This window comes from Brienomyrus brachyistius, chromosome 12 (genome assembly GCF_023856365.1).
Source record: "Brienomyrus brachyistius isolate T26 chromosome 12, BBRACH_0.4, whole genome shotgun sequence".
Taxonomy (NCBI): domain Eukaryota; kingdom Metazoa; phylum Chordata; class Actinopteri; order Osteoglossiformes; family Mormyridae; genus Brienomyrus; species Brienomyrus brachyistius.
Window position 1 is genome coordinate 13,527,667 of NC_064544.1, and position 15,709 is coordinate 13,543,375.

General features: G+C 41.3%; 2 protein-coding genes across 3 annotated transcripts; both read left to right on the forward strand.

Moving 5' to 3' along the window:
* The first annotated feature begins 732 nt into the window (after window positions 1-732).
* On the forward strand, window positions 733-4,043 carry LOC125704373 (cyclin-dependent kinase 2-associated protein 2-like). Its single transcript, XM_048969802.1, has 4 exons — window positions 733-1,284; window positions 1,927-2,024; window positions 2,660-2,780; window positions 3,846-4,043. The coding sequence occupies exons 1-4, from the start codon at window positions 1,230-1,232 to the stop codon at window positions 3,911-3,913; spliced, it is 342 nt and encodes a 113-aa protein (XP_048825759.1). The 5' UTR covers window positions 733-1,229; the 3' UTR covers window positions 3,914-4,043.
* Window positions 4,044-4,171: 128 nt separating this feature from the next.
* On the forward strand, window positions 4,172-15,675 carry LOC125704372 (calcium-binding protein 2-like). 2 transcript variants are annotated; one of them, XM_048969801.1, is made up of 7 exons: window positions 4,172-7,592; window positions 8,979-9,132; window positions 10,976-11,006; window positions 12,898-13,041; window positions 13,261-13,370; window positions 14,116-14,263; window positions 15,022-15,675. In XM_048969801.1, the coding sequence occupies exons 2-7, from the start codon at window positions 8,983-8,985 to the stop codon at window positions 15,045-15,047; spliced, it is 609 nt and encodes a 202-aa protein (XP_048825758.1). In that variant the 5' UTR covers window positions 4,172-7,592; window positions 8,979-8,982; the 3' UTR covers window positions 15,048-15,675. The 2 variants fall into 2 exon arrangements, with proteins under 2 accessions (XP_048825758.1, XP_048825757.1); XM_048969800.1 differs by having other exon boundaries at window positions 8,982-9,132.
* Window positions 15,676-15,709: the final 34 nt, after the last annotated feature.

Genomic DNA, 15,709 nt, shown 5'->3' on the forward strand with positions numbered 1-15,709 from the left:
GGGTGGGTATTCTGAACTGCTGTTTGGCGCATAAGCCAGTTATGCTTATAACAAATTCAGTTATGTAACTGGAAAATGATTAGAAGTAAAATACTACTTAAAATTTTGAAATTATGAATGTTACTAGAAGTGTACATTTGACTTTTCTTGATTTTATAGCTTTACATAATACCTTAAATTAGATAAATAGACACCATATAAAAAAAAAAACACACACATACCATTTTGGGTCTAATCCATAATTTACCTCTTTTGTTTTTGCAACTACAACATTTTGAGGATCCTTATCAAATGATCGTTTTTATAAATATATACTTATCTTAGCTTAGGTTACATTTAAATTCAGTTCCTTTTATATATACAAAACTTATGGTATGGCATTAAAAAATATATCTGATTAAGTTATTATGGAGAGAAAAATAAACGAAATACTTTGTTATAGGATTTATGTGATATTTACATTGGCTAAACTTATTGTAAAAGTATTCCATAAATTACTTTGCTTTTCTTTTGGTGTGATATTATTGAATTAATTATTTTTTACTCACAAATGTAAATTGTCTAACTCAAACTGCTGTTTCTGACATATAAAAATAATTTGAATAATTAGCATACTTTGATTCTATTTTATTATCAAAAATTGTGAAGCTGTTTCTGCACGAATACTCCTGCACGCACTTCTTAGACAGATAAACACTCACGAAACGGAAACTGATGCAGACAGCGGAAGTGCATGCTGTATTGCATTCTGGGAGAGCGGAAGTAACTTTTCATACACGAGCCTATCTTTGGTAACAGCAAACTGCCCGGTGGAAGGGTCTTAATGTTTTTTTTTTTTTTTTTTTTGTATTTTCTGCCTGCTGAAATTTTTTGTCTAGAAAACGTATAGTTAAAGCAAGCCATTGATGTCCATTCTGTGCTAATTTCAGCACTTTCAAGCCTGGAAGCTTATTTACTCAGTTTCTTGCCTACTGTTTCACCACATACTTAAGCACGATTGTTGCGGTTTAGAACTTCAGTGTTGAATCTGTAATCGAGGACAGCGAATCTGCTGCCATTTGGCGCCGGTTACAAAAGCAATAGAAAAAAGAAACTGGCATGCTTTCTTTGAGAAGGAACTGAGGCTACAGAGTGATATTTACTCTTAATTTCGGTAACTGGAGGCACAGCCGGCACTGAGAGGACTCCGGATACGGGGGACGCAAAGAGAAGAAGGGACTAAACGCAGAATGAGCTACAAGCCTATTGCGCCAGCCCCGTCCGGCCCCAACCACACCCCGCCAGGTCAGCGCCCTCGGACGGGAATAGGTGTCCGGATTCTGCTCCGCCAAGACAATTTTTTTAGTTAAATTATATCATATGCCCCATCTCATGGTAGCACAGTAAATTCATTATGGGCACTTTGTTCTTTGTTGCGGAGATGACCTGAAAACAGCGTGAATGAAAGGATGAAGCCGGTCTACATCTGAGCGGTGACCGCGGCAGATCTTCTATTTCCCTGATGCCTTCATGTTTCTTGGCGATTTTTTTTGTGTTGGCGACGGTGTGCTGTATAGTTTCGGAGTGTAAAGCTGACTGGTAGTATTTGAGTTGCCATACTCTTTTTTCCAGCTATAATTTAATAGGCGAGGTGTTTAAAAGCAATAAGTGCTCTAAAACAATAAGGGGTATATTTTCCAAGACAATTTACAGAATCGGTACTACTCAGTTGCATAGTTCGAAGCATGTAAGTTGCTAATGTTGCATGGTGCTTTGTGAACAACTATGCTTTTGGGAAGCGTACCGCAGGTTGATTGTATACGGTTTGAGCTGTTAACGTGTTTACGACCTGGCTAGCATGTCTAATGTGGGCTGGTTTGATATTACAATGATTATGTTTGAGTGTGTTGTTCTGAACGGTTTAAAACCTGTAACCTTTCTTTGCAGGTTCTAGTGTTTCTTCCCTGTCTCCCTCTCTCCCTTCCTCTTCCACCTACAGACAGGTGTTTAATGACTTTGGTCCCCCTTCAATGGGCTTTGTCCAGGTAACAGTTGAAAAAATATATGTATGTATGTATGAATGAATGGAAAAAATATATATTTGCACACTATTGCACCAAACAAAAATGTTTAAAACGATTTATTTGGATAATAAGTATATATTTGCATAAAAAAAGCTATTTAACAACACAATATACGCAAATTAACAGTAAGGCAATAAAAACAAGACTTTCTTCTTTTCTCCAAAAAGTTACTGATATCTTATTGGATCCGCCGCTTTGGTTACCGAATGTATTCTCTGTATTAGTTATATTTTATCACCAGCTCATTAAATTAACTTAATTAGATAAGTCAATGAGACATTGATTAGCCAAGCAAGGTGTGCTAATGGTCTGGATAGGAAATGCAGGGGTTAGGGGAGGTTTAGAAATGGCTAAGCTGACACACTTTGCACATAAAATCATAAATTCTCCTCTAACTTAAAGATTAGTCTAAACATAATTTTCTTTGATTGCTTTAGAACTGTGCGGAACTGTGTGTGTTTGCTTGTCATGAGCATCTGTGTGCTTATATATATTGGAATTGTAATTTTGTGTCAGAATATTCTTCTCACTGTGTGGGGTGACGGTTAAGTGTACTGTTCTCATCTGTTGTCAACTCCCTCTGCCATCTCTCTCAGCCAGTGAAAATTTCTCAGGGGTCCACTTACAGTGAATTGCTGGCAGTCATCGAGGAGATGAGTCGTGAGATCCGGCCCACCTATGCTGGTAGCAAGAGCGCCATGGAGAGGTTGAAAAGAGGTATTGCAGTTAGGAACCATGAACCCCGTGTGCAGTAATAATGCACAAAATCATTATTTGTGTTTGTTTGTCACCTACTTCGACCAGTCTCACCCATTCTTGTGGACTGGAAACCACTCCAGTGCCACGTGTGCTGTGTTATAAGGTTGCGGTTAAGTTTCCCAGTCAGCATGGTGCGTTGACTCCAGATTTAAAGTTGCCTGTTTTTTCCTGCCAGCTCTGATTATCTGCTTGTGCTTCTTGGGTGTGTTAAGCTTTGCATGATGTGCTGCAGGGTATGTGTTAAGGTGGCTACACACTGCAAATGACGTCCTGACCAAATTAAATCGAACACTTTTGCATGCTTAAAATGACGTTTGGCACCTTGTCCGATCTTTGTCACTATACAACCCTGGAGGGCGCAGAATATTGTCGATGCAGCAGACCCACATGCAGAGCCAAAATAAATGTATTGTAGCAAGCGTACAAGTCATTTCAATAGAGATGACAGCTCTTTTGAAATGGAACCTGCTCTGTTTATTAACAGCCACTGTCGATTTAATATTTGCGGTGGCCCAGTCAGAAAAGCTAGCAATTTACAGTTTATGACACAGTTCCACATTTTCCACAACAAACAGTACATTGATGCGATATTTGCTATTAACAGAAGTACACAAATGCACATTAATTTTCAAGCCTGTTGTTAACTGCAAAATTATCCAGCTGACCAACCCTAATCATGCAGTGTGTGATGGGTCAGAACAAACAAACAAAAAAATGTTTGCCTTGAGGACCCTGCACAGGCAGTGTGTTGAAACACTGATCACCAGTGATCACTACTCATACAATGAGGTATTGCTAACATTATGCTGATTCTGTCAGTTTCGTTTGAAATGTACACCCAGCCTTTGCTCTGCCTTGTCAGTGTCTATTAGCTGGGTGAAACCCACTGTCACTATAGGACCTCATAGTCATACCTTTGAATGTGCTGTTTCTCTGACACTACGTTCTTTTATCTGTATTCCTGTGTTGAAGTTCTCTGTTATCTCGATTTGCGTTAATGGGGTACTCTTCTCTTCCCCTCAGGTATTATCCATGCTCGGGCGCTTGTCAGGGAGTGTTTGGCAGAAACGGAAAGAAATGCTCGCTCATAACACGCCACATTATCACACATCTTCTCTGATTCGTCATTCTCTGCTCCATACAAATCAATGCTGTTAGTGTGGCTGTTTTTATAAACCTTTTTTTACAGTTGGTTGATATAAATAAATTGTTTTTCACTCAGCCCTTGTGTATACTGTGTGCCTGTTTGGAGCGATTGTACTTCATGTCGCTGGGTTTAGTATTGCTTTGCTGTGCAAATTAACTTTTTGCCAAGAAGAAATTTCATGTGAGGGATTTTCCTCCACCATCTTGACGCTTCTTAATTTTTAATAGCTGTTAAATCCTCTGACTTGCAGAAATGCAGCGCAGTTCAGGATGAACGTATTGAAATTTTCCATTTGAAAGTCAGTATTGGGGGGGTTGGGGGGTGCTTGTGAACCTTTTGAAACATCTGGTTTTCTGCATGAAATGCACCATAAAATATGACCTGATTCTCATCTAGGTCAATAATATAGTCTTTTTTAAGACACACCCAACATCTTAAATTTCAATATATTTATTGAACAGTTTTTTCAAGGTCATTTGAAGAAAATGCAATTTGAACCTCATTTATTTGCAGTAACCTTAAGCAAAGATGTTTTGTAGCTGCTGATAAAACCTGGGCAGCATTTATGGGGTATTTCAGCCTATTTCCCCACACTAATTTCTTTCAGGTTGCACATTTTTGTAGGAAATCTTGTTTGTTTGTCCTGCTTCAGCTCATGGAACAGCATTTCAGTGAAATTGAGATCAGGCCATTTTCTGTTGGAGTCAGTCTGCTGCACATTTACTCTCTGTGTTTCTTCAGAGCTATCAGATCATATACAGACACCCCAGCACCCTTTTGTAGAACTTCTTTGTAAAATAATCATTGGTCCTTCAATGACTGCAAGTCAGCCGAATCCTGAGGCAAGTGTTTGGCTGCATATCATCATATGCTCTTCACAAAGCCCATGAACATTGCCGTTCTGGCCAGGATCGTTTTATGCTCCCCCTCTATTTATTTATGCATCCTCCTAGAATATCCTTCCTACTCATCATACTTCTACACCTGATGAATGGTGATTCCTCAGCTGCCTCGCGCTGCTGCCTCCATGCAGTATTAGTGTAAAATAATAGAATCAGTAAAAGAATTGTCCTGACTAAAGTGACTGTCAAGCTCCTATTGAGACATCGACAGTCTTGGTGCCTGAGGGCAGTGTAACAAACCTCTTAAGCCAGACACTGCAAACAATGTCTTCTGCACACAATGGCTTTTGCACACAATGGCTTTTGCATTGCTCAGATTTAAGTTGTCTTTGTTTACTCTGTTCTTGTTCACATCTCCTTTTTTTCTATACTAATACCCGTTCAAAAGGGTTTACTATAAAACACCAGGCATGATTGAGAAAGAATGGCTGTAAGAGTCAATTGTTTGTATGTGTTGTTTGTATAATGATTTCTGATGCTCTAACATTCAGGCAGTGTGAAAATCAGCGCTTAAGGTAGTTATTCAAAGATTTTGGATTCTGATTTTCAAACTACAGGGCATATGTAGTAGGGAGAATTATAAATGTAAATTTTTGTGGTCAGAAACTCCCAGGACTTGTACAGCTGTATTCAGCTATCAATCATTATTACATTTAATAAATTGAATGCATATAAATTCTATTCATAATTTAATTGTATCCATCATTTCCACGATCTCGCGGCTTTCTTAATTCGATCTTCAATGTTACAGGCATTGCTGTATTTTGGCGCCCTCTAGTGTTTGCTGATACGTTGGAGCACAGAAAAACGTCCCCCTAAAGTTGTGAGTTTCTGAGAACTTTTGCTTTGAGAAAGAGAAAGAGAAAGTATAGTGAGACGTGCGCTGTTTAGATAATATCTTTTGGACTTCACCCGAGTATCAGCCTGCATTGCAGTTGTTGGTTTAAAGCTGTTGACTAATGCTGTGTGCTTAAATGCGTGTATGCTGTGTGCTTAAATGCATATACTGTGGGTGTGTGCTCTTAAATGGACCAGTGTCCCTTTCAGGGTGTTCCTCATCCTGTTCCCCGTAACAGAGCCACAGCAAATTCACCCAGATAACCCCAGGTAATGAGCAAACCAGTCACACCGGGCCCCACGTTGTTCTGACAGACCCACAATGAGAATAAACCTCTGCAGGAGAGGTTGTGGATGGATGGAAATGAGGTGAAGCCTCTTTACTCCACCTTAAGCAGCGTTAATTATAAGCTTAACCTTCAACCCTTCAGTAAATGTCCAGTTGTGTGTGCTAACTGGTAGGCGCATGGAATCGGAAGGTCAGAGTGACACTCTCAGTTCTGCTCACATGGACTTCCTGGCCACTGGAATACTCAACAAAAATATACCCTTTTTATGGGAGTACTGTGTATGAGATGATAAGCAGGTGCCATTCACTTTCATGTTTGATTGCCATTAAAAGTTTTACTACAGATTAACGGGAATTAAAATGCTGGAGACCTGGAGGATTTTTTCCCCGCCTTTGTGGGTGTTTTGTGGACGGGAGAGATGCAGTACATGCTGCAGACAGAGGAACAGGGGAAGGACATTTGAGACCCCGAGTAGGATACTGTGCAGTTTGATACTTGACCCAAAAACTCAACGTGATAAAAATCACCAGTTCTGGCAGCTGGAGCGAATCCTGAATCATCTCGGGTCCTGCAGCCAGAATTACTTAATTGTAAATGACAGCATCTCTGGGTCAATAATCATGGTCTGGTGTCCACCCTCATGGAGACCTGTGACACCTCTGTTTTGTGCATTGTGGTGATATGTAAACCCATCCCCTTGACTTGATAATTTGTGTAGCTCAGTGTAAGGCAGAATGGAAATTGGAGAGAGAGAATAAACCATGGTGTGATAAATAGTCAAAATATTGTAGTGCATTATGGAATAGGTGTGGTAAACTAAGAGTAAATAAAGCATGATGCCAAAAATGCTAGATGTTTCCACAATTTTGGCCACTAGTGTAAGTTAATGGTATTTCAAGTCCCAGTAATATATTGTTATATATATGTAAGATTTCTTACTGAAACAATAATAAACATTTCTTTTCTAGTATTATTTCAGTTTTTTACACTGGTGATGCAGTGTGATCATTCTAGAGATTAATGGCACGAGATCCCATCAGAGCAGGCACACTGCAGTTATGTTCTCAGGCTTTGCAGTGTGAAGCAGTCCACGCTGACAGGGAGGATAATGCCTGGATAATCGTAGCCTGGAAGGTCTTCAGCTGCAGTTCCAAAAGCCATAAACTGCAAAATAGGCTGGAACTGTACTGAGAACTTTGCTTGTTTGGACACAAGGTATGAATTCTGGTAAAAATCATGTATGTGGCAGAAAGGGGTGAAGGCTGACTGCATGTGTGATTTGTGATGCAAGTTATGAGTTCATCCTTCGTGAAAAAGGGATAATGGTAAATAGTGCACTCAGTGACCCCACCCCTGCCCCCACCCCACATACACACAGAGTTTTTCTCCTGAAGTCACACACAGACATGGTGGAGTGTCTAATCCGGACACATTTATCCAGGTAATCAGCTCTCGCAGTCTTACTGACACATCCCCAAAGGTGGAACAAGCTGCGGTTGGTCACATCTCCCCAGTGTAGAGCAGAAAGGCGGAACTTCCCCAGCGAAAAAGCAGGATTTCTTTCCCCAGTATCTCCCAGCCGGCTGTGATCAAGGTAAGACCAACACTCTTTACTTTCCTTCTTTTTCTGCAGAAAATTCCCAGTCAGTATTTACAGTAGCTGCTGTCTATCATTATAAATGGAACTTTATTTGCTACCTTACAATAAGGCTACCCATGTACAGAGTTTATGAACGGTTTATAATCTGGTTATTAATTAGGTTATAACACTGTAAATTATTAATAGACACTTTTAAACAAGTTATAACACAGTTTTCTATTTATTAATGAGTTACTAATATTTACCGGCTGCACAAGGGAGATTTATTGTAAAGTGGTACTTTTCTAGGCATGACTTGTTTTCTGGTGCTGGCCAGTGGTTAGTGGTTGAGAATGAACTGGTAACCATCAACGTTGCCTGTTCAAGCCTTATCGGAACTAATCAAGTGTCCATGAGCGAGAAACCAAACCTAATGCAGTGAAAATATACAGCCTTGAATACTATGTTGCTTTGGAGGTTAACAAAACGGTAGTGATGTATCAGGGACTGTGAGGTATCTGTTGGGGGTGACTTGTCATGTATGATGAGATCAGTCAGATATCTCACATTCAGCTGCTTTCTGGGTTCATGTCGCACAAAATGAAGGTTCACATCAGCTAAGAGAAGCTGTCCATAGAATTCAGCTTCAACATTAAAACGTTCTATTTTAGCCTTGTGATTTTCATTTTTTTTCTTGAAAGTTTATTTTGACATTGATCTCAAAATGCTTTCTTTGCCCCGACTACTCTTCCATAGAAAAGACATTATTAAAAGTGAGTAGGGCAAAAAAAAAAAAATTTAAGTAGATTGAGTTTGAACTGATCTGGGAGTTTATCTGTAGGTGACTGGATTTTTTGGACTTAAACTTCCTCCTTGTGTTTGCACAAATGTTACGCATGATGTCATCGCGCACACATTATGAAGAAAGCATTCCTTGCATTTTCAAAATACAAAAATACTGAACATCAAACTATGTTGGTAGAAATTGCATTATCATTTTTATAAAGTAAGTCAAATACATATAACGAAATGCAATTTTGTATTTAAAATATGTATTTTGAAGACATGTATCGGACATACTGCCCTCTGTATGTAGAATATGTAATAGAACAACAATAATAATAATAATAATAATGAGTTCTATTTATATAGTGCCTTTCATACAGTGAAGTAAACTTTACAAAAACACATTTAACAAGGCAAGCAAGTTACATGCAAGACGAATAATATTCATTGAATAGATGTGTTTTTAACAGGAGCTTTTTCCTTATGGAGACTAAGAGGAAGAGCATTCGAAAGTTTAGGAGCTGTTACACTAAATGCTCTAATATGTGAATTTCTACGCAAATTTAAAACAAGCAATATATTCCCACGCTTGTGCACATAACGGCTTTTCTGGAGAAGCATGTCTGAGAAGAAGGCAGGAGCTGCTGCTGCTGGGGCCTCTGGGGAAGCTTCCACATCTCAGCCCAAGAAGACCAAGAAGACCAAGATGAGCAGTGAAAGCGCCATAGCTAAGATGTACTCCCCCCTGCTGAACTCACTCTTCGGCCAGGTCAGCCTCTCCCGACCTCCCCAAGCCCCCATATACTACAGAACATTGCAGAACATATGCAAACGAACAGTAACACAGTTAAAATCAACGGGAATTCCTTCCGTTCTTCGAGAAGTTCCTGATATGTTCTTGGCTATAAGAAACCAGGTTTTGCTCCCAAACCTCTTCTCAGGGGCACCTCAGCCAAATTTGATGAACACTTAACACTATACTAGTGGTTACAGTATGTCAACAAATCCATGGATATATTGCATGGCTACTGTAAATGGCCAAGTCAGGGCTGCGCTGATCATCATGTACCAGTGGGTCAACAAAATTTGTGGGGGACCCCATGTCCCCGGACAGAAAAATATATTGCTCAGCAACAGTTCTCATGGAAATCCTTCTTCCCCTCTCAGAAAAATTCATCATGGGAAACCTCAAAATCCAGGGCCGTTTTTAAATTCCAATCCAAGTTAACATACTTTGACATGTTTTACACCAACATACAGTAAAGATCGTTTAAGCATCATTTTATGGCTGCCTAAGTATTTTATATAGTATTGCTTCCTCAAAACTTTTTCTAAAAACAATCGTCAGCATAAAAACCGACATAATGCACGCTTGTTCCAAACGTCTGCCCTATGTCTACATACACCTAAAATCAACATATGACATATGAAAGCTTGATCCTTTGAATCCTTTTGTTTGGTTGTCGATATGAACAGCAACAACAAACCAGTAATTTCACAATTTGAAACACAAAAGCTGAGGGTGTCACTTAAAACACACTGTATTGTGTCCGTATGCAACAAGATTCAATCCACTGAAGAGTGGTTAGACCCCAGAAAAGACCCACCACAAGCAGAAAGGCTGTATTAATAGCTCATTAATATGGATTAGTGTCTCCGCTAATTGATGTTGACGCGAATCCACAGTAAGGTGAGACACACACGGCGGGGAAAGTGAGGATTATCTTTTCTGTTGTCAGTCTGTGTTTGAGTGCTTGTTTGTAGAGGTCGGAGGATTGTGGATATATCTTTGTGTGTGTGAATGCATGACAGGTCGACTGATTCAGTGTTTGGTGTCAGAGTTAGTTAATTAATGAGTAACTTTTCCGGAAAAGAAGCCCAGAATGATCACTCCGCAAAAGAGCTCCGTGACCCCTAACCTGATCTCAGAAGCAGCCTTTTTGATATTCTTGTACATTCGTTTCCTGGTTCCTTCTTGCTCCACAGACCTCAACAGCAAAGCCTGACAGGAACGAGGCTGAGCAGGCAGTTCAGTGTCTATTGCTCGGGTCTCTCTGTGAGTCCCCCCCCCCCCCTTGTCAGTCAGGGCTTTTGCTGCTTCTGATGTGCTTCTGGCCTATTAGATGACAGGTGAGGGCAGGGTTGAAATAGTGAGTGACCTTGCTTTAGTTGCAGATACAGTGAAATTTGAGCCACTCCATTGAAGTATTACCGCTACGTAATGGCCTACGTGTGAGGCGGCTCGTTTGGGCCCCTGCTGTTGCATTCCAGCATCCTGGAGCGTATTTCTGAGTGGAGGCTCTGCTCTTAATCCTGTAAACACCGGAACTGCTCATCCTCAATGCTAGTTCTACTCTCCACCATATTCCTAGTCGCATCTACTCATGTTTATCTCCACCACTTTAACGCAATCCCCACAAAAAACATTGGCAGTTTATTTTGCATGCTATTAATGTGGTAAGTAGTATACCTTAAATGGTAGGGTTACATTTTTAAAACCTCCATTTCATACCGTGACTCCACTGAATGTGCATTATGGAAGGTAGGTGGATGGAAATCCACCGTTTCCGTCGTTCTCTCAGTCCTTTACCTTGTCATTTTTTTCTCCTTAGGAACGGCAATTGGTACCTGAGGAATTGGATGGTGAGTTTAGTTTGACTAATAATTATTGCACAGATTCATTCAATTTCTTGTTTCACTCATTGGGACTTTGGATTCTCATTACTTGTGCAGCAAGGACATTAAAGCACATACCTCTGTGTGTAGTACAGTGGGGGTCTCACAGTGGGTTATTTTCCTGTATGGGGAGTGTTTGCACTCTTCATCTGCCTGGTTTGCACATCTTAACATATCCACATGTTCTGTGGATATTGTACAGTTATAGAAAAAATATATGTTTATTTTGGGTGTATCTAGAATCAGGGACGGATTATGGGTTGTGTGGCCCCTGGGCAAAACGTTCGTGAGGCCCCCCCACCACCACCACCACCACAATTCAAGGGCCCTTGGCAGCCAAACGCCCTCCCTATAGGGTCAGGGGCCCTTGTAGGCAGAGGATCAAAGAATGTAGGCCCTCTAAAATAGACAAACGAAAATACATCGTTGATAAGCGTTGCAAATTGTTTTGGGCTAGGGGCCCCATGGGCCCCCTGCACCCCAAGGGCCCCTGGGCAGAGGGCCCGCTGGCCCAGTCCGTAATCCGTCCCTGTCTAGAATGTATATTTTTTGTTCAGGAATTCACTGTATTATACCACAATTCACTACATTAATTAAAAAACGTCTTATTTTTTATTAATTATGAGGAAAGTGAATTGATATATTTAGCACTGTTAGCCCACAAATCTGCATTATGTCTCCACTATTGCTCCATGTGTGTGGAGTTTGCATGTTCTCCCTCTGTCGCTGTGGGGTTTCCTTCGGGTAGTCCAGGTTAATTGGAGTTACCAAATTCCATCCATCCATCCATTTTCCAAACCGCTTATCCTACTGGGTCGCGGGAGGTCTGGAGCCTATCCCGGAAGCAATGGGCACGAGGCTGGGAACAACCCAGGATGGGGGGCCAGCCCATCGCAGGGCACACTCACACACCATGCACTCTCACATGCATTCCTACGGGCAATTTAGCAAGTCCAATTAGACTCAGCATGTTTTTAGACTGTGGGGGGAAACCGGAGTACCCGGAGGAAACCCCACGACGACATGGGGAGAACATGCAAACTCCACACACATGTGACCCAGGCGGAGATTCGAACCCTGGTCCCAGAGGTGTGAGGCAACAGTGCTAACCACTGCACCACCATGCCGCCCCCGAGTTACCAAATTGTCAGTAGGTTTTGGTGCCCCATCCTGGGTTGTTCCCTGCCTTGCGCCTGTAGCCTCTGGAATAGGCTCTGGACGTCCCGTCCACCCCCCCCCCCCCTGCGTAGGACAGGTGTGACTAGTGATTGTACCTATATGTTCTGTGGAACTCTAAGTGACGTGATGGGATATGAGATTGGTAGGTGACACAGTAAGAGAAAATAGCCCACATACAGTGTACTTTATTAACGAAAAACATGCATCCAGGGTGGGGATAATGCTCAGAATTAGGACAGAATACTTGCAGGCAGTGGGTGGTTCTGGGTAAAACCCTGGAATCCTGATGGGATGGTTGTCAAGGTGATGTGAACAGCAGGCCTATCGCAGGCATCGTTCTTCAGGGGAGTCCGCATAAGAAGATGGGAGCACAGCTGGCTACTGGTGGTCCCCTCCCTCATCCCCCCACCCCTCCTTGCTGCCCTGCTTTTATGGAATGGATGGTGGGCCAGAAAGGGGTCACTGCTGGGGGGCTTTTCTAGCCACCAGCTGTGGGTAATTGAGACTCCCCCACCACGATGTCTAGCACTCGTCCTTTTTGCCAGCATGACTCTGATATCCATGCGTCCATGCCGGGAGGATGCGCTGTATGTCACTCAATATCTCAGAATCATTCTGAAGGCTTTTGTCCTACATTGGGTTCCAGTGAGACTAGCAAATTTCTTTTGCTGATTTCCAGAGTTAAGTGAAGCCTTTAAAGAGTTCGACTATGACCAGGATGGCTACCTGAACTATAAAGACGTGGCTGATTGTATGAGGACCATGGGCTACATGCCCACGGAGATGGAACTCATTGAAATCATCCAGCAGATCAAGATGAGATGTGAGTGTTGCAAACTGGACTGCAATGTCGCACTCAGTTTAGTTTCTCGTTAGAATATTACAGTACTGTTTGTTTGTCACTGGCCTTGTATCCTAGAGTTTGCTCATTTATTAGTGGTTATAAAAATTCTGAATCATAGATTGTGGCGGTGCTGCAGTATCTGTTGCTGATTGGTTGATTTATCGCAGTGCTAACCCTTGATTGATGGTTGCCTTGCAGTGGGAGGTCTGATTGACTTTGATGACTTTTGTGAGCTTATGGGGCCAAGGATGATGGAGGAGACAGCTCACATGATGGGGATTAAGGAGCTCCAGTGTGCTTTCAGACAGGTGAGGGAAAACACTAGGGGAACAGGTCACCATTCTATACAATATATAACAATTGTCATCATACGGAATACAGACCACAGACAATGCTACAGAATTTACAATGACACAGGTCTGTACAGACTATGGATGTGCATCTCCGTCACTCAGGCCAATGCAATTTGCATCTTGCTGCATTGCCAATGATCCAATACATTAAAGATACATACGAAGCAACTACTAATGTGATACGATATGATTCGCCCCAATGCAATGCAGTGCCAGTGAACATGATTTGATCCAGTACAATGTGATTCAACACGATGCAATGCAACGTAAAATAATATGATGCTATGCAATTCAATATGGTACAAATACAGAAAGAGTTTAGAGAGGGGGAATCAAACTAAATATAAAATTATTAGTCAGAATTCAAAATAATAATGGCATAGGGCTCCTACTAATAATTATATATTAATCAATCGAACTATGCGTAGATGTTAGAAACGATGCATCCTGAGTTCATTCCATAATTGTATCCATTGCATACATTTTTAATCAGGACAATTGCATCAGCAATTTTTATGTTGGTGCACTGATGCCAATTGGCGAATCTTCCAAACAGATGCTATCAAACGCAATGCTATGCGAATGCAATGCTAATGGTCATACAGATCACTGTTCTGTCCTGCTAAAGACCACACAATGTTCTCTTACAGAACAGAGCTGCCTCTCGCACTCATGACTCCTTTCCTTCTCCCTGCTGCAGTTTGATTCTGATGGCGATGGACTGATCACCTACGACGAGCTGAAGGATGCTATGAAGTCCCTCCTTGGGGAGAAGCTAAAAAAAGGGGAGCTGGATGAGATGCTCAAGGAAATAGACCTGAACGGAGATGGGAACGTAGACTTTAATGGTACGTCACACGCAAACCTACAAGCGTGCGCCTGCATTCCTCACTTTTTGCATAATGCTAGTATTGACCTTTTTGGAAAAGGTGCCAGCAACAAGGAATCTTCTGCAAGATTTAAGAAGAACCTTTGCTCTTTCCTCAGTGGGTCATTTTCTCACATCTCACCGTGTAAATTTGTGAATCACTTTTCACAACCCAAATTTTGGTGTATAGGATCTTTAGAGTAGTTTGGCTAAAACGTCCTGATGCAGGATATTGATGCAAAATTAGTCAAGATCAACAAAAACCTGCAGTCGTGTTTCATTATAGATCCCACATTCCATCTTCACAAATTTTACATGAAATGAAGCAGTGTTACTTTTATGAAGATACCTGTTCTCAGCTATAAAATCGAACATGTTCTTTCTTTACATAAAGATTATTTTGCAGGAGGTGATATAAAATGGTTTTGAAACTTTCATCTTCAGAATGTCAGATGATTTTGTTTTGGAGACGGTCTCAGTTGTAGCTCTTGAGTTTCCTTTGACCTCTCAGACATTCTTTCCACTGGAGTGAGGTTCTGTTCTCCATACCATGTGCTCTGGTGTCACACGCATGGGGGACTTGTACAGATCTATCTAATGTTGCTTCATTAGTCTCACATTTTATAGAAAATGGTTCAGCATATTATATATTCAGAGAGTAATATTTGCTTAAACACAGTGTACAGCAGTCAGAAATGTACATTATTTGTGTTTTTTTTTTGTTTTTTTGCCTTTCAGAGTTTGTAATGATGCTGTCCCGGTAATTGTGGGCGTTACTTCCAGCTGGGCTCCATACCTGCACAAGCACTCTAACAGAATTCTGTATTTGTGATTTTTGTGACTATATGGCTGTTCTGCAGTTCTGAAAAGGTCATGTTTCTGTCTTTCCGTGTGTGTGACTGGTAACGAAGCTTGTAAGATTCATAAGATACACCTGATATTGTGTACGGTTCTCCTAGAAATCCATTAGAAACGGTTTTTAAAATGCATTATGAAATAAGAGGCACCAAAAATATTGGCATTTTTGGTTGGAAATTACAATTGTTACACTCCTAGTATAGATGTGGGGAGCTTGGAACCTATCCAAGGAAGCACAGGGCAGGGAAAGCCCAGGAAAGAAGGTCGGCTGGCCCGTCACAGGGCACACACTGGGAAATTTGGACTCCAGTCCGCCCAGCTGTAGACTTTTGGATTGTAGGAGAAAGATGGTACAGTGATGCTACACATCCAGAGCTGGGGACGGAAATCGAACCTGCAACCCATGAAGCGTAGCGTGCTACCCACTGAGCCATAACACCAACCCATAGTTAAATTGTTGTGATATAGTGTATCATTGTGTTATAGTGTACTGCTGTATATTATAGACAGTATAGCTGCACTGGTCTAATAAAAGGCACGGTCTCTACTGATGTTTTGAAGACTTATT